The sequence below is a fragment of the Siniperca chuatsi genome, linkage group LG21, assembly GCF_020085105.1.
Source record: "Siniperca chuatsi isolate FFG_IHB_CAS linkage group LG21, ASM2008510v1, whole genome shotgun sequence".
Classification (NCBI taxonomy): Eukaryota; Metazoa; Chordata; class Actinopteri; order Centrarchiformes; family Sinipercidae; genus Siniperca; species Siniperca chuatsi.
In genome coordinates, this window is record NC_058062.1 from 2,598,051 (window position 1) to 2,622,661 (window position 24,611).

At 39.8% G+C, this 24,611-nt stretch overlaps 2 protein-coding genes and 1 non-coding gene across 9 annotated transcripts; 2 read left to right on the forward strand and 1 right to left on the reverse strand.

The window, feature by feature from the left end:
- The first annotated feature begins 5,737 nt into the window (after positions 1-5,737).
- Positions 5,738-5,809, forward strand: trnat-cgu. The gene has a single exon. It is a non-coding gene; the product is annotated as a tRNA-Thr (tRNA).
- Positions 5,810-6,878: 1,069 nt separating this feature from the next.
- Positions 6,879-9,823, reverse strand: LOC122869081 (pentraxin fusion protein-like). Its single transcript, XM_044181657.1, has 4 exons — positions 9,733-9,823; positions 9,547-9,613; positions 8,327-8,537; positions 6,879-7,454 (listed from the first exon to the last, which is right to left on the reverse strand). Exons 2-4 carry the CDS (start codon positions 9,596-9,598, stop codon positions 7,049-7,051), a joined length of 669 nt encoding a protein of 222 aa, XP_044037592.1. The 5' UTR covers positions 9,599-9,613; positions 9,733-9,823; the 3' UTR covers positions 6,879-7,048.
- A 2,091-nt stretch (positions 9,824-11,914) lies between these two features.
- Positions 11,915-24,605, forward strand: tsen54 (TSEN54 tRNA splicing endonuclease subunit). Of its 7 annotated transcripts, XR_006376238.1 has the most exons (15): positions 11,915-12,051; positions 14,080-14,209; positions 15,793-15,951; positions 16,768-16,831; positions 16,969-17,052; positions 17,215-17,313; positions 17,396-17,448; positions 17,758-17,871; positions 18,985-19,450; positions 19,600-19,735; positions 19,850-19,910; positions 21,353-21,466; positions 24,027-24,111; positions 24,324-24,379; positions 24,448-24,605. XR_006376238.1 is itself a non-coding variant. In XM_044181661.1 (14 exons), the coding sequence occupies exons 2-13, from the start codon at positions 14,154-14,156 to the stop codon at positions 24,106-24,108; spliced, it is 1,488 nt and encodes a 495-aa protein (XP_044037596.1). In that variant the 5' UTR covers positions 11,915-12,051; positions 14,080-14,153; the 3' UTR covers positions 24,109-24,111; positions 24,448-24,603. The 7 variants fall into 7 exon arrangements, 4 of the variants coding, with proteins under 4 accessions (XP_044037596.1, XP_044037595.1, XP_044037597.1 ...); XM_044181661.1 differs by lacking the exon at positions 24,324-24,379 and having other exon boundaries at positions 24,448-24,603; XR_006376240.1 differs by lacking the exons at positions 24,324-24,379; positions 24,448-24,605 and adding an exon at positions 20,424-20,514 and having other exon boundaries at positions 11,920-12,051; positions 24,027-24,044.
- The last annotated feature ends 6 nt before the right edge of the window (positions 24,606-24,611 follow it).

Below are 24,611 nucleotides of genomic sequence, written 5' to 3' on the forward strand. Positions count from 1 at the left end.
TAAGTGCTTTTATTTTGAAGGCAGACTCCACATGAGTTCCGTATTCTTTGGCCCGACGTCGACAAGCTGACAAATGTAGGTTGTAGCTTCCATTATGACTTGTGTTGAAAGATCCCGCCTTCTGACCGCTCTACCCAATCACCGTGCTTGTTTGTAAAAACCTGGGCTCTCATTGGTGGGAACATTGGCCGGTCTCCTTGTAGGAACTGGAAGCAGGAGGTGCAGGCAGAGGCACGTTTGCCGCCTACAGCATGGCGAGCCAGGTCTAAATAAGGTCAGAGACACAAAACGTTATTCAAATAAATATACCTTGCTGACTCAAGGAAAGTCACTGATTATAACGCTGTTTATGAAAAAAGTTTTAAATAAGTACAGGATAAGTTGTGTATAATATGATTTTACTCGCATTTTTTTTAATAAAGACACTGTTCACAAATAATTTAAAATCATTAAAAATATAGTAATCTTGAGACATCCTCCGGTTAAAATCAAGGCCAAACGGAAGTGTCTATAACCACTCACTGATTGAATGATTACAATTTATAGTCTTGAAAAAAAATCAAGAAGTGTCAGTGCGGAATTCATGTCAGTATCCAGCAATTAATCATCACATCTAATTATAAAAACTCAAGCTGTTGACATTACAAATGACCACAAGAGTGTGTACATCATTTCATTTCTAGATATGGATATTCATTGTTTCACCCCCGTGTATATATGTGTGTGTGTGTGTGTGTGTTTATATTCTTTCCATCATTAGAGAAAAGTGAGCTCACTGATTTATCATCACCATTTAATCAGCACATCAAACATTCTTTGTTTATTTTCACTATAGAAATGTTTGATTTTTATAAAGATTATTGCTTGAATATAAAAACATACAAAATTGCTTTTTGAAAAATATAAAGAAAATGTTTAAAAGAGATATTACATGGTAATAATCTCTCCTGATGTGGTTCAAGATGAGCACAGTACTGCCTGCACACGACTAAACCCTGAACCCTGAAACATATTACCGAGGACTAAAATAGCTCATGAGCACACAGTACTTGAACCGTGTTACTCAGCTGCTACAATAACTAACCAGTCAGAGTCCATCAGTGGGCCTCAGCGGCTGAAAGCCAGGGAAATCACTGACCGCATGTCTCTGTTCAGTTTTTGATGTTGAAATTTCAGTCTGAAGGAGCTTCGAGTGTGGACTACCGTAGACTTTTACAGAGGAGACCTTAGTCTTCATAGTCTTCTGAAATGCTGTGTTGCATAATGTCTTTTTTTATTACCATCTTCATACCACTGTAGCATTGTGCCTGTGTTTTTCCGTTAATGTTTTCCATCTCATCAGCTGTTGTTCTTCTCGTGCTTTATGCAGATTTTCTTTTTACAGTATTTTCTGCTCCGTTTAGTCGCTCGCTCTCTTTGGATTACTGTCTCTCCGTGGATTACAAACATTAATTACAGCTCGCTGATTTATGGGACACCATGGGTCATAACGTGCAATGAGACATCACGTGCAATATCATGGACATAATCATTGAACTTTTTGAACGATCCAAATACACTTACCTGTACTTCAGATTTGATATTGTACATACACAGCTATATTCCACTTCTCATACATGTCTGAGATACTTACCATTATCCTGTTACATCTCTGGCATTGTGTTCATTTGGTTATGGCACCTCACTGATAATCTTTGTTCTTGTATTTGTGTATATTTGCACTCTATATATTGCACTCTTTCCTACTTTGTACTGCAACTGCTGCAACAATTTCCCTTGGGATAAATAAAGTACTAACTTATCTTATTTTCATCATATTTAACATAACATTGATACAAAAACCACACAATTGAAGCAGATATCCAGATTATTAAAATTACTTATTTACCAGTAAAATTTTTTCTTTGATAATAAAGTAGGGCAGAACGTTCTTTCATTGTGGATTCTCTATTTAACACAAAAATCGACTCGTTAACCATGACTGGGGAAAATAGGTTATAAGTAAAACACGAACAAGCAGGACAAAGAACAGCTTGGACTTAAAATATGATTTATTATTCAAACATATTCCCTTTAATGGTAGCCATGGTAGTGGTTTGTCAGAGTAACACACAGTAGTGCATACAGTACACTGGCCCAGAAGGAGTGAAAGTGGCCGATACTTGATTAAATCATTAAACACAGTAAGAAAAACTGGAGGAAACTTGGACGACAGACTGGAAGCAGTGTTGGTAAAAATGTAAGCATGGCGCAATTAAAACACACACACACACACACACAAAACCTTTCCAAAACACTAGATAACACTAAATAAATAACCTCCATCCGACATCTCCAATCCCTTCTCCTTCTCTTCAGTCACATACAGGATGAATTCTTTTCCCAGTGTTTGAACTCAGTTTGTTTTTGCTCATCCTGTTATTCCGGGGCCGTCACCTGGAACCACGATAATTACAGACCGTTTTAAAAATCTCTGCTTTGATTATAATCTTTACTGCAACAAGATCACTTCCAGCCGTTAAACTGACTCTGCAAGTTAGAACCACTGACTGACCCTCTCGCAGCTCGGAGGGCTGTCTGACGGGCTGAATCCAGCCCAGTTTACTGATCCCCCTAAGTTCGACCACAGCCACACACTCCCAGCAGAGCTCTGCCGTGGCCCCGCAGCTTCATGGCCCGACACCATTTTGTTGGGAGTCACGTGTTGGTGTCTCCAACCCATAAAAACCTACTAGAGACGACACAATTTTATCCGTTTTACCTATGAAATTCTAGTGCTGGATAAAGTCATTCGTGGGACATGCCCCCCCCCAAGAAAGTGAGGAATTATTAAAACAAAGAGCGTCCGTCATTGTTAATAATTTTTAAGCCTGCTGTCTCAAGATCACAACTTAATTATCATATTGCCTAATATCCTAAGATAAAGATTGAACTCTGATGCTATTTCCTTTCGACACTGTTCAGTGGACTTAAAAGTCTCAATATCTCTCCTGATAACGGGCTCATGTGCACAGTCACACGTCTTACAGACTATCCGAAGTGGGTTTCAGCATATTGTTCCTCTCCGCTTTGAGAGGAAGAGGCATCTCAGATAAGAACAGAACAGAAAGTACAGAGAATGTTACTTTATGACCATTTATTACGAGTAAACACGAGAAAACCGTTGATCTTGAGGCAATTACGTTGTGATCTTGTGATAACGGGTTAAAAAAAAAAATCTTAGTAGCAACTGCAGTTAGTGCTTCTGTTACAAATCCAATGTTTTACATTCAAGCGTCTCCACTTTTCAGAGAAAGCAACTGAACGTCTTCACCCCTCGTCACACACTGGGAAGATGTTTAAATGAATGGCATTACCTCAGAGGGGGTTTTCTAGACAGTGAAGTCCTTCAAGCTTGGCAAAAAAAAAAAAAAAGTCCAAGTGCAAAGTTGCCTTGAGAAGCTGTTATGATTTTGTATTAGTATTACTCAGGCCAGTATAACATCCAAAACACAGACAGACAGACCAAGCGCCCACCACACGAAGGGTACCAGACGAGTTTTCAGAGACTGCGCTCCTTACGGAGCTTTGTTGAATGGTTTAGTTGCCCGTCAGTGCTCCTGACGTCCGGATCGTTACTGAACATGCTCGATCTTCAAGTGTGAGCCGTCAGATAATCTAAATTATCACTTTGGGCAACATCAGGGTTGAGATATCCTGCGGCAAAACAACATCTAGTGGGTGGGTGGCCTTGGTCAATGGGGTTTCAGTGTTTTCTCCACAGTATGTAGGTCATGAGCAGGATGAGGCCTGCCGACAGGGCTGCGATCACGAACTGGTGGATAGAGAGGACGTTTTCCAGCGTGTGGATCCTCTCCTCCATGGCACTGGTGTGGAAGTAGTCATAGATGCCAGCTCCAATGCTCCACAGCGCCCACACAGCGTCCACCACCAGTGGCATGGTGAAGCAGACAGGGAGGCTCAGCCGCAGCAGATCGGACTGGAACAAGAACACAAGACGCACCGAGATTTCAACTAGGCGCTGGGCAATGCTAGATTTGAAACTTCTACCGTAGGATGAAACTGTAAATTGTATTCTGGACAGATTATAATCCACTGTGTCAGAGACACTGGACAGAGGCTTAAACTTTGAGTTTTTACCAACAGATTTATTTCAAAAATTACAGCAATCTAGTCCTTTAGAAACACTGAGGGAATCATGTGGTACTGCTTTCATATCCCTTTGTTGTAATGCTTTGTTTACCTGCTTTATACAGCAGTGGGCTGGGAGATACGGTTGAAATTTATGATGTATATATATTAAAACAAATTCAGATTTCCGAGGCAAATGTATGCAAAAATCACATGTAAAATAATCACATTGATGTAAAATGCAATGACCTCAAATGGAATCATTAATTTGAACAGCATTTTTTTTTTGCTAACGATAACATGATATCAACAGGCCGATAAAATTATCAATACTGAATTATCGTTCAGCCCAATAATAGTAGCTTCAGCGACTGGGACATATTGTAGAGGTTTATTTCTTGCTGCAAGAGATCAACCTTCAATTAGAAGCAATTAGCATCGAAATCTTCCAGTAAAAGGCCCTATATAAAATTTAAACTTTATATACTGATATTATTTGATACGCCGAACTGAAATATAGCTCACAATGACGTGCAAGAAGTATTGGAAAACACGTAAGCTTGTCGATCAGCACGGGTTTATCGATTCTACGTTGTTTTTAATACAACTTGACACGGCTTGCTGGAATGCTGTTAAATGTGCAAAGCTAACATACAGTAACAACATTAATGTAACCGAACATGCTTTGTTTGCCTGCATATTAAACTAGTCGTGGTGCTGCAAGTATCTTGCACAGAAGTATTAAGTTATCAAAGAGATCCTCTGCTAGCATGCTAACGACTGAGCTAACGTACATGCTTGTTTCTTCCTACCACACTAGCGCTGATTTTTCACTAAATCATGTTACTTACCTCACAATCCTCGCACCGTCCGCTGCACGATCATGCGACATAGACTGTATATAAAGATGCGACTTTCACATCATTGCATGACATCTGTAGCCACCATGTTTCAGGGAAAGCTTGAAATCCCATCTGTTGTGAGAGACTTTAGTTACTTCCGGTGTCGCTCAAGATTCCCTTCTCCATTGTATGGCGACTTAGGTACGCCAAACTTCATGTCGACATTTGCCCCCCTTTTTTGTGACTTCACCACACACAAACAGAGTTAATAAAACATTACCTAAGACATCTCACAATCATAAAGGCCATCTGCTTGGATATTCGGCTGCATGCAAGAATTCTGTCAATGTGCATTTTAATTTTTAACGGGTTCACATCTCACCAGCTCCTGCATGATGTACGCTGATCCGGCACATGGAGAATACATATCTAACACAAGCGAACCCTATCCAAAAGTTTACTGAACCGTGCTCCAGGTGTATTGGGTTTTGCTGAGTGCTTTCGAGGGATTAGGATAGGAATATGTCTTAATTTATGTGAAGGTGCGATTGACGTTAGTCTGTTGGCTGCTAAGAAAGTCAAAATAGTCTATATTTTGAATGGAGTTTGGAATTATATTCCCTTCCTGCAGGCGAGCCGATCTAATTTACAGCTCGTGTAGACGCAGAAGCTACTTAGCATGAATTTTGAATATTTTCTAAATAGTTAATTACTATGAAGTAGCCTACTTCAAATTGGTATACTGTGCCCCATTTACATTGCCAGGCGCGGTGGCCAAGTGGTAAGGCGTCGGTCTCGTAAACCGAAGATCGCGGGTTCGAACCCCGTCCGTGCCTGAAACCTGTGTCAAATTTGTGCTTTTTTTTTTGTATACACTATCGCCTTGTACATTCCTTTAATATCAGCAAATTGACACAAGAGTCGCATATGCACATCTAATTAAAATGTAAGACAGTCTGTATGTAAAGTATATATTTCTGTCCTTCGTTTTTCTCGACAACAGTTAATCCGATCGACTTCTATTGCATGTTTCAAACGGGCACAAGTGGTATGAATGAATGTCTTGTCAACATATTACAACTTTAAGCATGAAAGTCACATAACTGCACAAACATAAAATCCATATGATTATTAAAACAGCCACTCAGAAGTTATGAGTTGTGACTGAATGCAACTTCTACGCACAGCTGCTCTCCTGTTGGAGAAAGTCTCTTAAAGGACCACAAGAGGATGCTAAAACAACACACAGGCCTATACTCAAGGTTTTTGTAGACTGTTCAGTTTATCATGGTGTGTACTGCACACTGTTATTTATCATTTGTCACAACATCCGAGTTGCCATTCGATATAATGATAAAATCTCTTTACTATGCCGGTAGAAAAACCAATCAGTGACTGCAGTTTAAAGTTATTTTTAAGAATAATTAATTAAGCTAATTGTTCTAAGCATTATCACTTTTACTTTAAGAGATTGGTGCACTCTAGTAAATTGTGTATAATTGTATTTTCTTTCCGCTCAATCCCACTTTATTTTGAAAAACAGAAAATATTAAATTTCAGTTAATTCCCAAAGCAATTGGTTGCTTACAACATGGCCAGATTACCCTGCCAGGGCGGGACCCCTGTCAATCAAAACCCCTTTTCTTTCACCACTGTCTGCACTGTGTACAGTTTTTCTGTTCACATGTAACTTATTAACACAAACCTGAAATAGCAACAGTCTTAAAACCAGATTCTGACATAGTGACGGGGCCTCAAGATGAAGCATGCCAGTTAATGTTATGCAGTGCATCTTCCCAAACACATTTTTAATTAAATCAGTGTGTGTAATTTGTGTATGTTAGGTGAGTACTGATGCAGTCTTAGTTTGACGTTATCATGTGATATATTCCACCACAACAAGCATTATCAGCAAAGGTTTTTATTAATGCCATTGAAATAATCTGCTTCACAAACTGTAGGTGTTATGTGGCTACACTGACTCCCTCTGACTGCAGAGCTTTATATTGCCTCACCTGACGTCATGACGTTGCCTACATTATTGCAGCATGTCGTGTCACGTGTGAGCATTACAGCTACAGCTCACGATTAACAACCTCGACCGCCCCGTTAATTTTAAGCTGTGCAGTGTCCCAGTCTAACACGGTTCCGATTGTCAGTGTCTTCCCGGAGAACATGTCTTGGATCTCGCCGTCTGAGAGGACAGTGTCCCACATATTAACATCACCGATCTCCCCAACAAAACTCTGTTTGGCATCAAAACCACCCAAGAAACTATCCGGATCTTGACCGAGGAGAACCTTGCCTCCGGGGCGGATGGCGTGACCTTTCTTGTAAATTTTGGTCAAGCTTCTCTTCCCGTCCATGAAGAGGGCAGCCGCACCTGAACTGGAATCCCAGGTGACACACAGGTGGGTCTGCAGGGCGCCGAGCTGAGGGACTCGGAAGAGAACACCGTCTCCACTCAAGTAGAAGGACAATCTAAACACACGTAGACAATTCATTTGTATGCACCTTTCAAAACAGAGTCCATTTTCTAAGTCTGATCTAAATTATTTTCTCTCCTTTCTAAGTTACTTAAATTTTATTTTTCATCTGTCAAACAGGGGGTTCAGTTACATTTCTAGCCAAAAGAAAGATATGACAGTAATGTTACATAACTTGCTAACACACTGTGTTTGGAGTGCATGGAGAAATTAAAACTCATCTGTAAGAAAACGTAAAGCTTTTAGTCCTATTACAGTAAGATCATGGGGTGGTGGTGCACTTCAGCCTCGTGTGGCCGAAATGAGTATTACAACTTTTTCTTTTCACCTGTTTTCACAGATTAAAAAAACTTAACAGGCAAAAACGTTACCATCACCTGTTTCACAGATGAATTAAAAAGAAAAAAGAAACTATGAAAGATTCATAAGTCATAAACACGGGAGAGAAAACAATTTAGATCAGACTTAGAAAATGGATCACTGGAAAAAGAAATCAGTTCAATGCATTACCTTGATTGTGTGATAATGTAAAATTATATTTAATATAATACCGCATGAATACACGTCATGATTATTGGCATTAGCATTGTTCTTATTGTGAGTCTGTTTTGACTGATCTCTGTTTTCAGTTTTTATTACTATTTTATTTTACTGAACTTAAAAACTGAAAGTAGATTTCAGTAGATTCGTAGTAGATTTATCTGTAGTAGTAGCAGTAGTACTGTTTGTAGTAGTATGAGGAATATTTCTGTCATGTAAATGGGGAAATTTCATGGAATATGGTCACAAAATATTGTCTTATCTTAAATCCTTAACACTATGTTAAATGCAGAATATCAGTGTGTTGTTGGCTCTCAGAGTGTCTACCTGCCGTCCAGTTCACGCCACACATTGAGCTCATCAGAGTCCGCAGTCCGGTACGCAAAGAGGATGATCTCGCGCTCTCCGGTGAGCTCTGTGGCCACATTCATGCACAGAGTGAAAGCCGCCAGGTTCAGGGGTTTCATAGGGACCATCTCGACATAACTGGTACTGGTCTCAGTGGGGAATACCAAGGTCTTGATGGTAACACCGCTCCCTCAGAGACAAGAAGCAGATCTTGTTAAGAAAATGTACAGAGCAGGCAACAAACATCAGTGTGGTTTTCTGAGCCCTAAATATGATATAATAATAATAACAACATCTATTTCGAAGCAAATGTCTTACTTTCTGAGATATGTTTTGGAGTTACTGCACAAACTATAATTACTTGTGATGAATAATATGTTGGCATAAATATGTATAACTCAGAATAGGGTCATTTTAGTCTATTTGCATTTGATTTAAACATTTGTCGGGATGTTTTTGCATTCCTCAGGGGTGCAAACAGCACAATTAAAGCTGGCATAATCACTTTCCATGCATCTTTATTGTCTGCAAATGTCAATGTTTTGGATTTCCCTGCTCACCACTGGACTTGTTTTTTTGGTTTTGACTGCTTGCCTGCTCCCTGTCTGTATTGTTTTTGGACTACCTGAACTCTATGTAAGACTTTTGTGTTTCTTATCATTAAATGGTTGATCTGCACCTACCCTGTCTGCATTTGGGTCCTTTCCCTGCTTGACAAACTACAACATGTAGTGGTGTTTAAATGCCCCTAAAGCCAGTTTTAGAAATGCAAGAAAAACATTTTTCATTATAACTTTATCTAATAATTTTGTCTATAAAGACTGTCATAAAAGATCAAAAATGGCTATTACAAGTTTCCAGACCCCATAGTGATATTTTAAAATGTCTTGTTTTGTCTGGCCCAGAGATACTCAGTCTATCATAGAAGACAAAGAAAACCAGACAATATTCATATTTCAGAAGCTGGAACCAGATTTCTTTTTTCTTGCTTGAAAAATGACAAACCATTAAATCAGCTATAAAGAGAGTTGCTGAATAATTTTCTGTTCATCAATTAATCAACTAATCGTTTTAGCTTCAGTTTATTCACCTTAAATTTGCAGACTAATGCCCTTAAATTAAAAACAAAACATTAAATGTATCCTTTTATACATCCACAGATATGCACATAAACACACAAAGGAAAGGTATACAATTACCGGCCAACACCGTGGAGATGGTCATGAGAAAGAAAAAGGCTGAATGTCCCATTTCGTCTCCGTAAACCTGCAGAAAATGATTCCACACATTTTCAAGCAATTTTAAGTTATATGCAGTGTCGGTAGTTTTTAAGTATTGGAAAAGTTATATAAAGATATAAAAGTACAATGAATCAGTATACATACTGTGTATACAGTACACTCTGCCCGCTGTGAACGTCCTGCTATAGCCAACTGAACGGGGGTTTTTAATGATGTGATTTCCCAAACTCCTCACCATTACAACACAATGATAAGCCAATAACAGCATCTGTAAACATTACTCATTGTGCTAATAATAACATCGATAACATCTAGCCACTAGGTGAGTGCACAACCTGCATATTTCATGGTCAGTGGCGTGAGACTTAAAGTCTTATCAAGTGATGAATCTTTTGTGCTAAAGTAATAAAATCATTTTGCAACATATAGCTATAGAGTTAGGTTACTTTGTGCGGTGGTGTTTCATGTAACGTTATCTATGGTAATCTTAGGATATGGCTCGCTAGCTTTAGGTAACCCGTTTTCCCCCATCATTTAATAATTATAGGGGCCCCATATTGCAACACTTACTGTGAAATGACATTTCAATCATCCTTACACTATAAGACATTGGGTAAATATTTACATTTTAATCCAATCAAAGAGTTCAGTACATTGTAGGGATGCTATTAAAACCCACAGCTAACAGTTACAGTAAAAGTTTACATTAGCTAGCACGTATGTTGGCCTAACATTAGTCGAAGTGTTTTTTGCAGCAACAATGGCGGACCAGTCCACCGCCGGCCTGGACGGACCAGTGACTGGTCAATCAACTTGCCCTGCATAAACTTGTGCTGTTATTGTCGGACCCTGGCGCACTTCTAAATGCCCTCTGATACGCATCTTTATTGTAACGTTACATTGTTTGAGGGAACTATTACGTTAGGGAACTGGACGCAGTCCTCAGGGACTGAAGCTGCCTAATTTTGGCAATCTATGGCTATGGCTGCCGGTAGTTGTTGTTTATTTTGTTTAAATATGCAGAACTGTAATTTTACGAGTTATTGTTGTTAGGACGATTAAGCTAAGTTAGCTAATATGTGCTAACATCAGTGTCCGTTTTTTCCACACTAACTGTAAACTTTACCACGTGATATCAGTGTTGTTATACTATTGGCTCACAAGCCTTGTTAGAAGCAGGAACCAAATGTCAGACATCTCACACAGAGATAAACAAAACATTCATTTTGGACCCGTCACAATTTTTAAAATGATTAATTCACAATCATAATATATATATATATATATTTTTAGGAAAAGTGATAATTATATTCCGCACCTTTCTAAAAGCTCTGGGGATGTTTTTTGAATTTTTTATATTTGTCCTTTAACCTTGATGAATCTGACAGTTTAGACATGACTGGATTGATCAATCTTCAGAGGGCAGACAAACTGAACAAATATAAAGTATACAAAGTCCGGGGGCCTCATCGCTGTCCCGTGAGAACCACGAGTCTCTAAAAAGTCAACTTTTCATGAGCTCAGAAAAACAACCCTGTTGTCAGCTTTGTGACGATGCAATTTCCAGCTGATCAGACAAACGTAGCGGAGAAAAAAGTACAACATTTGCCTCTGAGATGTAGTGGAGTAGAAGTAGAAAGTAGCATAAAATTAAAATACTCAAGTAAAAAGTACCTTGAATTTGTACTTAAGTACGGTACTTAAATGTACTCCTGATTAGACCACTCGCCCAAGATTATATAACTCCCAACAAAGAGATAACCGATATTCCCCATTTTAATCCTATGTTAATTAAAAAAACAGTGAAGTGCCAGATTGTGGATGCATTAATGATGTAAGTTAAAAGATAACCTAATTTATTATCATTATTATTTGGTTTATACTATTCAGATCTGTAATACTTTCTTATAATATTCTTTTGTGTAGAAAAAAATCATCCACCAACCACAGACAATCCACCCTTGACTACAATACATTGCTGGAAGGGTTTCCTGGATCCTGTCTTTAAATGTGCACCACATCAGATGTTCTTTGAGCCAACGCCACCACAAACAAATATATCTTTATCACATACTTAAAATCAAAATTGATCGTAAGTCCGTTTAATAAATGAGGCCCCAGGTATTGTGAAGAGGGCTTTTCTCAAGACATTTCCCAGCAACATGCAGCTGAATCAGGCGGAGGACAGCAAACTTCAGCAAAAGAGGACACTGGTCAATATGCAGCCTTTGGACCCTTTATAATAACAGCGGCCTTGAAACGTTTCCAAGCTCCAGAATAAACTTTGAACCTCAACTTTTCTGCCAACATACTGTAAACTAGAAATCCTTACAGAGCTCAGGAAATGTTTTAATTTGAACATTTACAATTCCACGACAGGTGGCAAACTCCATCTCCTGAGGAAGATCGCGTGAAATGATCAAACACTTCGGGAGCCAATGGCCTCTCCCACTTCTATGTACTGTATGTATATAAATTGCCTGTAACCATAGTAACAGTACTGTTGCTTGAGGCTATAAGTTACCTAACCGTGGTTTAAAATATGTACAAACACACTTTGTAACATTCAGGATGACTTAAACACGGCTTGTTACTTTGTTAGGTGGCCATGGTGTAAAAGCTGTCATGAATTTATTTCAACAATATTGATACGCATGCAGCTTGACTCCTTATTGTTGCTTTACTTCCTCTATCAAAGCTACAGCAGCAAAACGATGTAAGTGTTTAACAAATCATTCACTCAGACTTAACCCAGCATTGTTTTATTTCATGGAGTTTATATAAACATCGGTTAAACGCTTTTATTCTTGCAGATAATAGTTTACAGCTGCATGAAACACCATCAACATTTGCCAGGATTGTAATTTGTGACAGAGAAAATACATCGAAAATATTATTCCATGAACTGCGGCACTGATGCAACTGGATTTCATCTGTTTCCTGAGTTTACTGATGTTGATGAATATTTTACATTGTCAGAGTTTAGTGACCCTAAGTCACTAAACGGGACATTGATCATTACATCTCTGCCATACTTGAATAATTGTGCAATATTCTGTGTACTACTCCCGTGCAATATTTAGTTTTCCTATGTTAGTTTTTCTTATTTATTGACATTGATATTATATACCTCCATTACTGCTGTGCAATATCTTAATAATCTCAATAAGCTACACTTAACTCGACAGTACATGCACCTCTGCTTATTACTTATTACTTATATTATTACATTGTATTATTATACTGTATTATCATCATCAACCGGTAAACCCACTTGGTACCTCACACTTATTTTATCTTATACTTATACCCACCTGGTACTTAATTTATTTTCTGACCTGTTTTTATAGTGTATTATATTTTTTTGCTAGTACTTTCTCCTGTGTGCACTGACGTAAAGGCGAGCTGCTGTAACAAAGAGTTTCCCTTCGGGAAAGTATTTCTGATTCTGATTTCTGATTTACAGTTGCTGAAGAGCAATGTTTCATAAAGCAAGACTCCCAGATAGGCCAGACTTACTTCACTAAACCAGTGTTATTTAAATGAGCTTTAAATGATTCACATATTATCCTCACTGTGAAGAAAACAAAAATTGAAAGTGTAACTATGAGGCGCTTTCTCAGATCAAGAGCTGCAACAAAATCTCAAGGTGGGGAAGCAGAAATTGTGTTTATATACGACTAATTTGCAACAGCAAATATGTTTTGAGGAAGATGATTAGTGAACATTATCCATGCCGCAGTTATGTTTCCACAAAATGTTTTTGGTAAAACAAATTAGCTGTATATAAACACATTTATTTTCTAGGAGACAAGTTTGGGGAAGTGCATGCATTTATCCCAGAATAATTCAAATTCATTAACTTTATTCAAAAACAAGCCAGCACAAATAAGTATCTCATACTTGCAAACAGTAAGGAATCCAAAATATGTCTGATGAAAAGCCTTTTGGGCCTTTAAGTGAATCGTAGCGGCAGAAAAGACAAGAGGCAGAGCTGGAGGCAGCAGAGCTTAAGATGCTGAGGTTCTCTTTGGGAGTGACGAGGACGGACAGGATCAGGAATGAGGACATCAGAGGGACAGCTCATGTTAGATGTTTCGGAGATAAAGTCAGAGAGGCCAGATCGAGGTGGTTTGGACGTGTTCAGAGGAGAGACTGTGAATATATTGGTAGAAGGATGCTGAGGTTGGAGCTGCCAGGCAGGAGGTCTAGAGGAAGACCAAAGAGGAGATTTATGGATGTAGTGAGAGAGGACATGAAGCTAATTGGTGTGAGTGAAGAGGATGCAGAGGACAGGGTTAGATGGAGGCACATGATTCGCTGTGGTGACCCCTGAAAGGAAAAGAAGAAGTGAATCATAGCTGCAGTTGGAAACACAATGTACTGGCTGAATTGTGTTTATTCCAGAAAAAAAAACAGTGACTGCAGTTAGGTGAAGCTAAATTTCTAACACTTACAGGACAAACCTCCTAACAGCTCTTTGTGTTTCAGCTGGCCATGTGTGACATTACTGAATATGACGGGCACCAGGACCCAGAGGAGATCTGCGGCGGACAGCGATAAACATGGCGGACGAAAACAAGGCAGACACCGAAGGGAAGTTCTTTAGTGAAATATTAAGGTGCGTTGTTGTCTTTATTAGCAATTATCAGTAAATGTATCGACAGGGGAGCAATAACTTTGACATATTTTCTCGCTCAGTGGCTGTTTGACATACATTTTCTGTTGTCTGAGCTCTTAAACGCTTCACATGGTGGGACGTTCACTTACCTGTCAGTTAGCAAAGTTTTGTGGTTGTGGTGCGTTAATGTAACGAAAACACCTGTTAAATGTTTATAAAACGCATAAGCTAGCTATTCAGTAGTTTATGAATCATAGTAGTGATTGGTATTATAGATCTAAAAAGGTAATTGTTGTAAATTAATAATAATTAATAATAATTTGTGGGGTTGGAAATGTAACGTTAGCGTTACTTTTAAAAAAAGGGACGTTTCAGCAGCATCTCACGGCATGTTTCTGCCCATAGGCAAGGCATCATGCAGTCGACTGACTATAACATGTCAGGGCGAGGTCCCATGGCAGTGACTCATAACCTTATGACTCATGATGACACTGGAAATAAACAATACTGTGAGCCATAATATGCAGCTGTACAAAGTGATTTAACATGCAACAAACTATGTGACTGCTATTTCCTGCAGCTAACAAATAACACATTAGGATGAAATTGGTTGTTGTGCTTCCCTTAAGAATTAGAAATACTATGCACATTGCTGCATGCACTAACCCGTCACAGACTTTTTATGTCAGATAGTCATGTATTTTGCATCTTTAACAGAAAGAGAGCTTTTTTCTTGTTGTTGTTTTTTTTTTTTTTTTTTTAGGAGATTAAACGATTAAAAGTCTGTGCTCACCTTGAATCCATAATGTTACAGTCTTGGTGCAGTTTTGAGCTCAAACCCAAGTTTTAACATCCACAACAACACACACATTTACAAAATCAGCCTACTGTTGCCTTGAAAATATAGCAAGAATTAGAGGACTTATGTCTCAACCCGGATTTAGAAAAACCTGTCCATGCTTCCATCTTTAGTCTGTTGTTTTATAAAGCGCTGAATGGTTTCGGGCCAAAATACATTTCTGATCTGCTGTTACGTTAAGGACGTTCAGACCTCTCAGAGTCAAAACTCAACATGCAGCAGCAGCGTTCAGTTTCTCTCCACCGCATATCTGGAACAAGCTCGAGGTCTGCTCCAACTCTCAGTTCTTCTAAATCAGGGCTTAATTAAAATTTTTAATTATATTGATGTAGAATGTTTATAAAATTGCACTGTCACAGTTAGTAAGAAACAATATTTTACATTAATCGGTCAGGTGGGTCTGGTCGATATCAAAGTCTTCTAATAACATCAGTACTGGGACAGAAACTGATCAGTGCTTTTATTTTCTCCAAAAGCAAGAGCTGCAGTTGTTCTGCATCACTGAAGAATCCAACTTAATCAAAACTGATAAATCTGGATATAAAACATTGATCCTTGCTGCTCACACATTTTTCTTGTTGAAAGCTCTTTTATAAACTTGACGAGCACAGCGGTTTCCTGTAAGGATGACCGCGTCTGCACCGACTCCCAAGTTCAATTTAAAACAGTGATTAAAGTGTCAAATATCTGAAGCTGAGCCTCGTTGTCTTTCTTTACATTCCAGTCCATCTGAACTGTTTGCAGCCCGGTCCAGGAGTCACAAGATCCCGGTCAGAGGACAGAAGGACTTCTTCCCCAATGACTCAGACGAGCAAAGACGGCGGCTTGAGCAGAGTCTGAATGAGCACTGGAGCCTCCTATCAGAGGAGAGAGTGGAGAAGCTGTGAGTAGGCGTAGCATCCATCCATCTTCAATCATAATTATTGACGTATGATCCGTCTGTTCAGCTCTTCAAATCACTCCTTAGTGATGCATTCAAGGATGTTCTGCCATCTGAGATTCTGGCCTCAGCTGCTGAAAGGTTTGACATCCATGAGCTCTGTTGTCATCGACGTGAAAGACAAACAAAAAGCAAACATAGACTTTGTGAAAATGACAATGTGGTTCTAATATAAAACGTTTGATCTTTGGCAAACGACTTCGAAAGCTTATGTTTCTGAATGTCCTTGAATGCATCAACAACGACGTCATTGCTTGCAGCTGCATTAGAACATAATGAAAATGCAAATTTGCCTCTTTTAGCTGATAGATTTGGATTTATGGCACATTTAGGTTCAGTCATCAACCCTGTTCCCAGCAGCTGTTTTCAGAGCTGAGCTCTCAACCAAACAGCAGACAGACAAAGTTAACAACTAACCGATGAAGGAAGTTGACCATCTATTAGCTAAAGAGCCAGATGTTTTTCTCAGGAGTTGGTTTAGATCAAACCAGAGCTCAAAGTAGTGTGAATACTGGACGGTCATTCATCAGGTGGATACAAACACTAGTCCAAACAAATGCTAACGTCGATCCACATCTGCAGCACGTATTAATAAGCGGCTGCTTGCTAACACGTTCGCCATAACCACTTTATTTATTTATTTATGTTTGTCTGTTGGCTTGTTGTGGAGTTTTTCTTGTCATGTTAATGCTTTGGATAAAAAACAGCAGGCTCAGGTTGTGCATGAGATCGATGCTGTCTGTTTTTATTTTACTGTAGAGGAAACCTAGTGAAGGCCGCATGGATTCCAAGTGAGCAGATAGTGGAGCTTCAGTCTCCAGCTGTGAGTACTGTCTCACTAAGTGAAGCAAACACCCCGTGATAAGCTGATAACTTCTGCCCTTCCTCCTCTATCATTTCTTTTTATAAAATGTTAGTCAAATTATCATACCGTGTCTTACAACATTGTTTTTTACGTAGGGAAAGTTTTGGCAGACGATGGGCTTTTCTGCCAGCGGCAAGCAGTATCTCCTCCCTGAAGAGGCTCTCTACCTGATGGAGTGTGTGAGTGTCAGATAAAACCTGTTTTACCAGGGTGTGGTTTACCCTCTTAGGACACATGTGTTATTCAGTAATATTTACTTAACACTTTAAGAGCTGCAGCTCCTGTGATCTGTAAAATATTACTTGATGACGTCTGTGAGTGGCAACGTACTGTGTGAACAGGGAAACCTGCAGGTGTTTTACCAGGACCTGCCGCTGTCCATCCAGGACGGGTACGAGAAATTTTTGTCCTCGAGCACAGTGAGCCTCCAGCAATATCAGGTACAAGTAAATGTCCAGCAGATATTCTGAAGGAGGACTTCACTGCTGAACTGGTCTAATGACTCTTTTTTTCATCACAAAGGTGTTCGGGCATTTGAAGAGGCTTGGCTATGTGGTGCACAGATTCGATCCCAGGTAACAGAATCTTAATGCCCCATTCAGACGGGCGTTGAAATATAAGAGGGAGTAGGTTTGAAAGCAACAGAGCTGTAGGGATGTCGGTCGGTCCACCACTTTGGTGCAGACAGAAATGAAAGAAGTGTATTCCATCTATCAGTCTGTTATCTGTGCTCACATTTTTAGACATGCACTTCATTACGTAGTTTGGAGAAACGAATCCTGTCCAACTGGATCTTTAGTGACTCCGTATTTTGGATGAAGTTGCTGTGAAAGTCCAGGATTCGCCATCAGCATAACGTGGGTGTTGTGTTTGGCTTCTTACAGTTCGGAGCCATTGTCCTATGCGAGGCAGCTGAACCTGCCTCAGTCACGTGACAGAGCAGGGAGACAACTGAAGAGGAAGCGCAGCCCCAGCCCCACCCCCACCGCAACACCCAGGTAAACAGAGGCCCCGTAAAAAATCTCTCCCTGTTTACTATATGATGCACTCTGTTTACTGTCCGCCATTTTATTTACGCGTCCAACTTGTGAGCGTGAATGACTGAATTCAAACAGTGATTTGGGACACAACTAGATTTTATTGTTCAGTTATTCTTTTTTAATTTGCAAGGTTAAAAAGAATGGTCAAAATTGATGTTGCAGAGGCCGAGATACCCTGACTGTTAGTCCATAACATGGGTCAGTCTTCAAAAATGCTGGATCCTACAACTCCCATAATACAACTTGATGTCATCTTTTGATAAATTCTCCCTGGCTGGTAAATGCCCACGTTTTTCAAACTCCACACAAAGTGATCTTGATGTATAAAAATCGGTGGAGTTCCCCTTTACTTGTGAAACCTATAAAGTGTCATCATCTCACTTTCCCAGAGTCCGAGGTAACATCTCCAAATAACTAGTTTTGTCCGAACAACAGTCCAAAGATATTCAGTTGACAATGATAACTGACAATGATTGGTTATCACAATTCAGAATCAGATCAGAAATACTTTATTGATCCCCGAGGGGAAACTCTTTTCTTACAGCTGCTCACTGTCACGTCAGTGCGCACAGGAAGAGAAGCACTAAGCAAAAAATATAATACACTATAATACAGGTCAGATAAATTAAGTACCAAGTGGGTTTAAGTATAAAATTAAAATAAGTGTGAAGTACAAAGTGGATTTACCGGTTTATCTCAAGTATTGCAGAGATGTTAATGGTCAATGTCCAGTTTAGTGACTTCGGGTCATACAGACTGACACTTAGAGGGAGGAGTTAAAGAGTCTGATGGCCACAGGCAGGAATGACTTCCTGTGGTGCTTTTGTTGTGCAATTGTTGGTTAATTTTCTGTTGATCAACTCATTGATTAATCGACTAAACTATTCAGAAAGTGACAACTGTACAGATTACAATCCACCAACATACCCTGACAAATTTTATTGCAGCTCTTTTGGTGATCTTTTGTAAAAGTGTTGATCAAATAAACAACGTGTGAGATTTTCCATCACTAGTCAGTGCAGCGAGGCTTATGTAAATCAGAGGCTTACACAATGTTTGTTCTTGCTGTAGTCATACTGAAGTACAAGAAGAATCCACAACTGACAGAATGGAGGAGGATAAATGCGTTCATGAAGGTGAGGAGGATGAAACACTTCCTGAGTCACACCTGATGACATCTCCAGGGACTTCAGGGACCCAGACTGCTGCTGCAAGTTCAGCAGACAAAGGTGGGGGCAGGACCTGGTGGATGACTGATGTTCTCGGGGACCAATCGGATCACCAGCCCGCCCCTGGTTCCTCACAATGGGACTTCAGCTCAATCCCTTTCCCAGACCTGGGCTCCAGGGAGCGCCTCTCCAGCTGCCTGGCCCCTCCAAACCCCTCTCTGCTCCCTGGGTCTTTAGCTGTGGGAGTCTGTGACGTCGCCCCCTGGAGGCAGAGAATAAACCTGCGGAAGGTGAAGATGTCCTCAAAGGAGCAGAAGAGGGAAAAGGACAAGCATAGGCGCCGGTGGGATGTCAACAAAGACAGAGAGGTTTGTAGCATATGTAACATAACATCAAAATGCAACTGAAAATGTTCCACACAAATTTTGTTGGAAGTATGTGGTGGGAAATCATGTTTATTGTTAAGTGATTATAAAAGGTACACTTTATGGGGGATCACATTCTGAGTTCCTTCAAGGTTCGGCGGTGCAGAAACTGGGCAGAGTATCGGGAGCTCCTGGCGGGGCGGCAGCGGAGGCGTAAAGGCCGACCAGCACACTTGTGGAACAGGGAAGTCACTCCTTTACATGACCCAAGGCAACCAATCCCCACTGGTGAGAGCGCATGGGCTTAGTCTGTAAAGTAAATTCAGAGTTAATATTGTTTCTGGATTTTAATCTATATTGATTAGTTGTATCTGATTCAGTGATGTTTGTTTTTTATTCCAGGGGAGCTGTTGGATAAAATCAGTGTGATTAAATCTTCACATTTACTCGAGGGAGCATCCAGGTATCACTTGTTTCTATTTCCTGTTTTTACACTGGAAATTGGTAAAGATAATTTGTCTTACCTGATACCGGTTCAGTCAGGAGAGACTAAGCAGGCGTTAGACTGAAAACAGCCCTGACAGGATTTTATTAGCCACATCTTGCACGGTGTGACATGCAATGAACCTGTCCGGTTGTTGTTAGCGGACAGTCTATAGACGCCTTTATCCATGACAACAGAGCAGTGGGAGGGAAGGAGAGATCATTAGTCAGACTAAAACGGACTCACTCAAAGTAGCCTCTACAAGTCTAAATAAGTGAGTTTCCACAGCTGAATGTTTGACACATAGTAAGGAGCCTGTCCTATCACTTTGCTGTCAGCCCAAACACACACTAATACACTTAAATTAACGGTATCTGCAAGTCTTGAAAAGTCTTCAAAAGCATTGAATTCTGTTCTCTCACAAAAGGCCTGCTGTAGACCGTAACATTAGTTCTAACTTTTTTTTTTTTGTATGTGGTTGCGGGCTGTCAGGACTCAGGAGACGTCATACACCTATAAACCAGAAGTGAGACTGGAGGCACAGTGCATTGTGTGTGCAGGAGGCTGTATTATCCTTTTTTATGTGAGTTTCAGTCAGCCCCATCAGATCTGTAGCAAACACCGTCACTAGTGCCAGCTACAGCAGCTAGGAAGCTCACTGACTCATAATGGGCATGTGTCAGTTTTAGCACAAAAAATAGTTTAATTCATCCATGAATTTTCTGCCATTTATCAGGGTACAGGTCACATTAATTGAATAACTATATTACTAGGAATTATTGTTATATACAGGTGGGAAGTACTGACAAAAATGTCATAAAAATGTCAATAAATTCATGTACTTAATAAATAATTGTAAGCCTTATTGACCCTATTGGGTTTGGGTATATAACAATAACAATATATAACAATAAACTGGTATGACAGTTAAAAAAAGGTATTAAATTGCATTCTGGGTGATATTAAAAAGGTCTTAAATTTGATTTTGTGAACGCTGCAGAAACCCTGATAAGTGAGCCATTGTTTCACAATAAGGTCGGGGTCCAAGAGGCAACTAATTTAACCTTACCTGCTGTGTGTAAACATGCACCATATAAGCCTGTAGTCCAGATACAGAAATGTTATCTCATGCAGTTACTTTTTGTTAATTGTGATTAGAAAACAGAGACTCTCAGTCGCCTGTGAAGGAAAATAAATTACAATTTGGACTATGTGAATGGAGCTCATCTCGCTGCTGGCACAATTTCTGATCTTTAACTTACAAACCCATGAAGACTCTTGAGACAAAGCAGTGAGATGCTGCGGCTCTGGTGTTTGTCACTGTCTCGTTGTTCTCGTTGTTCTGTTGTACAATGCGGATGTTTTATTGAACTGTAATGGAGAGTCTGTCATTCAGGACAGGGTGTGCTTTGTCCTCTCAGGTTAAAAGGGTCAGATGAGTGGAGGATTTGTTTCAGTGTTTACCAACCTGATACGGTGGCTGACTTCAAGAAAAGCAACCCGGGGAAACCGTACTCCCGCATGTGTGTGTGCAGGTAAGCAAACACACAAACTGCCTGCAGGCATATTTACTCAAGATTGGCATACAGAAAACAGACATCTGACTCAGATTAAATAAATACCACAAGGGTTGACGATAAATGGCCCTTTGTCTCATCTTTCTTTCAGTGATTTCGATAGAGCTGCAATTAACTAATTGATCATCTGTTGATTATTTTTGAGTAATCATGTGGTCTGTAAAATGTCAGAAAACACAAAGAAATGCTCATCACAACTTGGAACGTCTTCAGATTGCTTGTTTTGTCAGAGCAGCGCTTCAAGACTTAAATTCACAGGGAAAAAGAGGAAATCCTCACATTTGAGGAGCTGATTGCTACATGAGTATCAAAATTGTTGTCGTTTCATTTTCTGTTGATCGACTAATTGATTAATTTACCAATTGTTACAGATTGTGGCTTTAATTTGAATCCGAGTATGTTTGCCTGTATCGCTCACAAAACCGACACCGTAATTTGATTCCCTCCCTATCGCGACTCAGTTTCGACGGCCCTGTGCCTGACCTGCGAGCCATCAAGCTGCTGGCCTTCCAGAGTGGAGACATCCCAGTGGTCTTTGCTGTGGTGGACCACGGAGACATCTCCTTCTACACCTTCAAAGACTTCCAGCTGCCCACTGATGTGTACCCGTCACCTCACTGCTCTTTAACATCGCTGTAAATCATGCACCAATACGAATCCAGGACTTTTAAACTAATCTGCATCTGTTGGGTTGGCTGGACATCCAAAAATAAAAATATATCCAATCCTTGATGTCACAGATGAAAAAAGAAATTCCTGAAAAAGTTTTTTGTGTGTCTGGCCAGTGATTTACAATGGGAGGGTAGTTTTAGAGCCCAAGTTTCAATCCCAAGGTTTTTTGATACTACGTCTGAGCTGTGCCAAAGTTGGACATTTTCAAATTCTACACATAGTGGCTTTAATGCACCAGTAGCAAAAATGCGGGTTTATCAGTTTCCAGGCTTTGTTTTCACTTTTGACATAGTGCTGTTAGAGAGAAAAGGTATTTGTCCTTTATTCATTTTGGGGCCCACAGACCATCAGAGTGACTTATATGAACTATTAAGCTGACCAGACTAGTTATTGTTTATTTTCTGCAGCAACAACAACATGACAGATTGACCACTTTATTCCTAGTGGGAAAGAAATATTTGCTACAACACCCATGCCACAAAGAATCTAGTCCCATAAACAAGAAAAGACACTCACAGTAACGCCAGCTGCTGCAAGAGCGGCGCCATCTTTAGATACTTGTTGTAAGAAGAGTTTGTGTGCAAAAATGAAATCAAGTAATTTAGTGCAAAATATACAGTATCAGTTTTAGTGACGCTGTTTTGTTTTTTTAATTTAAAGATACACTCCTGGATTCAGTTACAGCACTTAATACCACCTCCGCATGTCCCTCCAGCCCCTTTCAGCGCACTCATCAGCTGACTTTCAGAGCATCAGCAGCGAGCTGCGAGGAAAATGTTGGAATCTGAATGCACTTTGTATTAAAGAAGCGTTACAGTTGATATTTTATTGAGGGTATTCCAGGGACAGGTTCAAAACTGCAGACTGTATGAGCTGCCTGTATTCTGAAGTTACTGTCTCCATACACACAGTTATAATTTATGTAATGTACTCTGTTTGAGAGGCCATGCTCAAATGAACACTCCGAGTGAACTTCTCTGTTCGAGAAGCGTCACTGGTTTGTCATGCAAACTCCTATTGCATTAGCAAAATTAGAAATATAACTTTTTAACAAATTTATCTTTAAGGTCCACTTAGTACATTTTTTGGGGGGGGCTTTCATCGACCTCTTCATCAGCCGCTATGCTGATAAAGAACGAGTTAGTAAGTGGACCTTGAGTTAAGATGAATTTGTCAAACTGTTAACAAGATTAAGAGTGAAATTTGATGCTCAAGTGAAAATATAACATTTGCACCAAGACTGAAAGTCCTTTGTGCAGTTGGTAAAACAATCTCACCACAGGGTCCATTAGTAGGTGTTCCGGAGCTTTCTATCTTATCACACAGTCGTCCACAGCAGATGACGTTTTCCCGATGGTCGTGGAATTGTAGATTTTGAACTATCTGTTACCAACGCTTAGTGATTATGTTGGTTCCTGTCTGAAGTCACAATAGGGGAAATGTTTTCTATCTGTTGCATGCAAACGCAGGAGACTTAACATACTGAAATGTGCAGATGAGATATTGCTGTTCACGTCTTTTTAATTGCAGGGTTTTTTTTCACATTTTCAAATAAAAAAACCTGGAATCATTTCTAGTCACGTGCCTGTTTTTTTCTTGACCGCAGGTGTTGTAAGCACCTAGAAAACCTTCCCCCTCCCAGCAGGTGTCACATCTCCTCGCTGACTTTTTGCTTCAGCTGCAGGTCAACGATAGAAATGTGTGGATGATTTGTGTTATGTCTCTTAACAACAGATCACAATAGCAAAGAGAAGCTTTCTTACACTTTGACAGTGCAATTAATTAGATCTATTGATGTCTCTTCTGCACTTAACTGTTGTATTGTTCTGCTGTTTATGTAACACAGCTTTGCAGTTGGATGGCTTTGCTCAGGTGGATATGAAGGCACACAGCTATGCCATCTCTGGTTCTGTCTTTTCATGCTTTAATTGGTGAGTTATTAAATTAAACTTAAAAGACTGGTTTTGATTATAACACATAAAACATTGCAACTGGGTTTCAGAAACGTTAGAATGAAGATGTTGCTGGGTTTGTGTTGTATCACTTTCTAAATCAGAAATACTTTATTGATCCCCGAAGGGAAACTCTTTAAAGATCCTGTGTTTTCCTCCTGGTCCATTGAGGTTTTTTGTCTCCTTCGCAGCAGCCAGACTTCAGACTGCTCATACTTTGGACTTCTGAATCACTTAACTACTTTAAGTCAGTCACATCCCAGTACAGATGCATCTATGATCCTACAGGAATTATCTTTCCCCTTTCCCACACAGAGCCTGCTGGAGAAAGGCCAGGTGAAACCAGAGAAAAGTTACCTTCCTCTGGATGGGCCCAAAGGTGGCGTCCTGCAGAAACTCATCCTGGAGGAAGTGAAAGCAGCTCGACAGGAAGCTGAAAGACAAGACGAAGATAAGAGAAACCCTAGATACTACTAAAT

What these genes read in the sequence shown, in the direction of transcription:
- LOC122869081 (XM_044181657.1), bottom strand. Translation starts at nt 9,598, where the DNA reads ATGGGACATTCAGCCTTTTTCTTTCTCATGACCATCTCCACGGTGTTG. An exon ending in CATCTCCACGGTGTTGGCCG is followed by an intron (nt 8,538 to 9,546) that starts GTAATTGTATAC and finishes CTTGTCTCTGAG; the next exon opens with GGAGCGGTGTTACCATCAAG. An exon ending in TGGCGTGAACTGGACGGCAG is followed by an intron (nt 7,455 to 8,326) that starts GTAGACACTCTG and finishes ACGTGTGTTTAG; the next exon opens with ATTGTCCTTCTACTTGAGTG.
- tsen54 (XM_044181660.1), top strand. Translation starts at nt 14,154, where the DNA reads ATGGCGGACGAAAACAAGGCAGACACCGAAGGGAAGTTCTTTAGTGAA. An exon ending in GAGGAGAGAGTGGAGAAGCT is followed by an intron (nt 15,952 to 16,767) that starts GTGAGTAGGCGT and finishes ATTTTACTGTAG; the next exon opens with AGGAAACCTAGTGAAGGCCG. An exon ending in CTCTCTACCTGATGGAGTGT is followed by an intron (nt 17,053 to 17,214) that starts GTGAGTGTCAGA and finishes CTGTGTGAACAG; the next exon opens with GGAAACCTGCAGGTGTTTTA.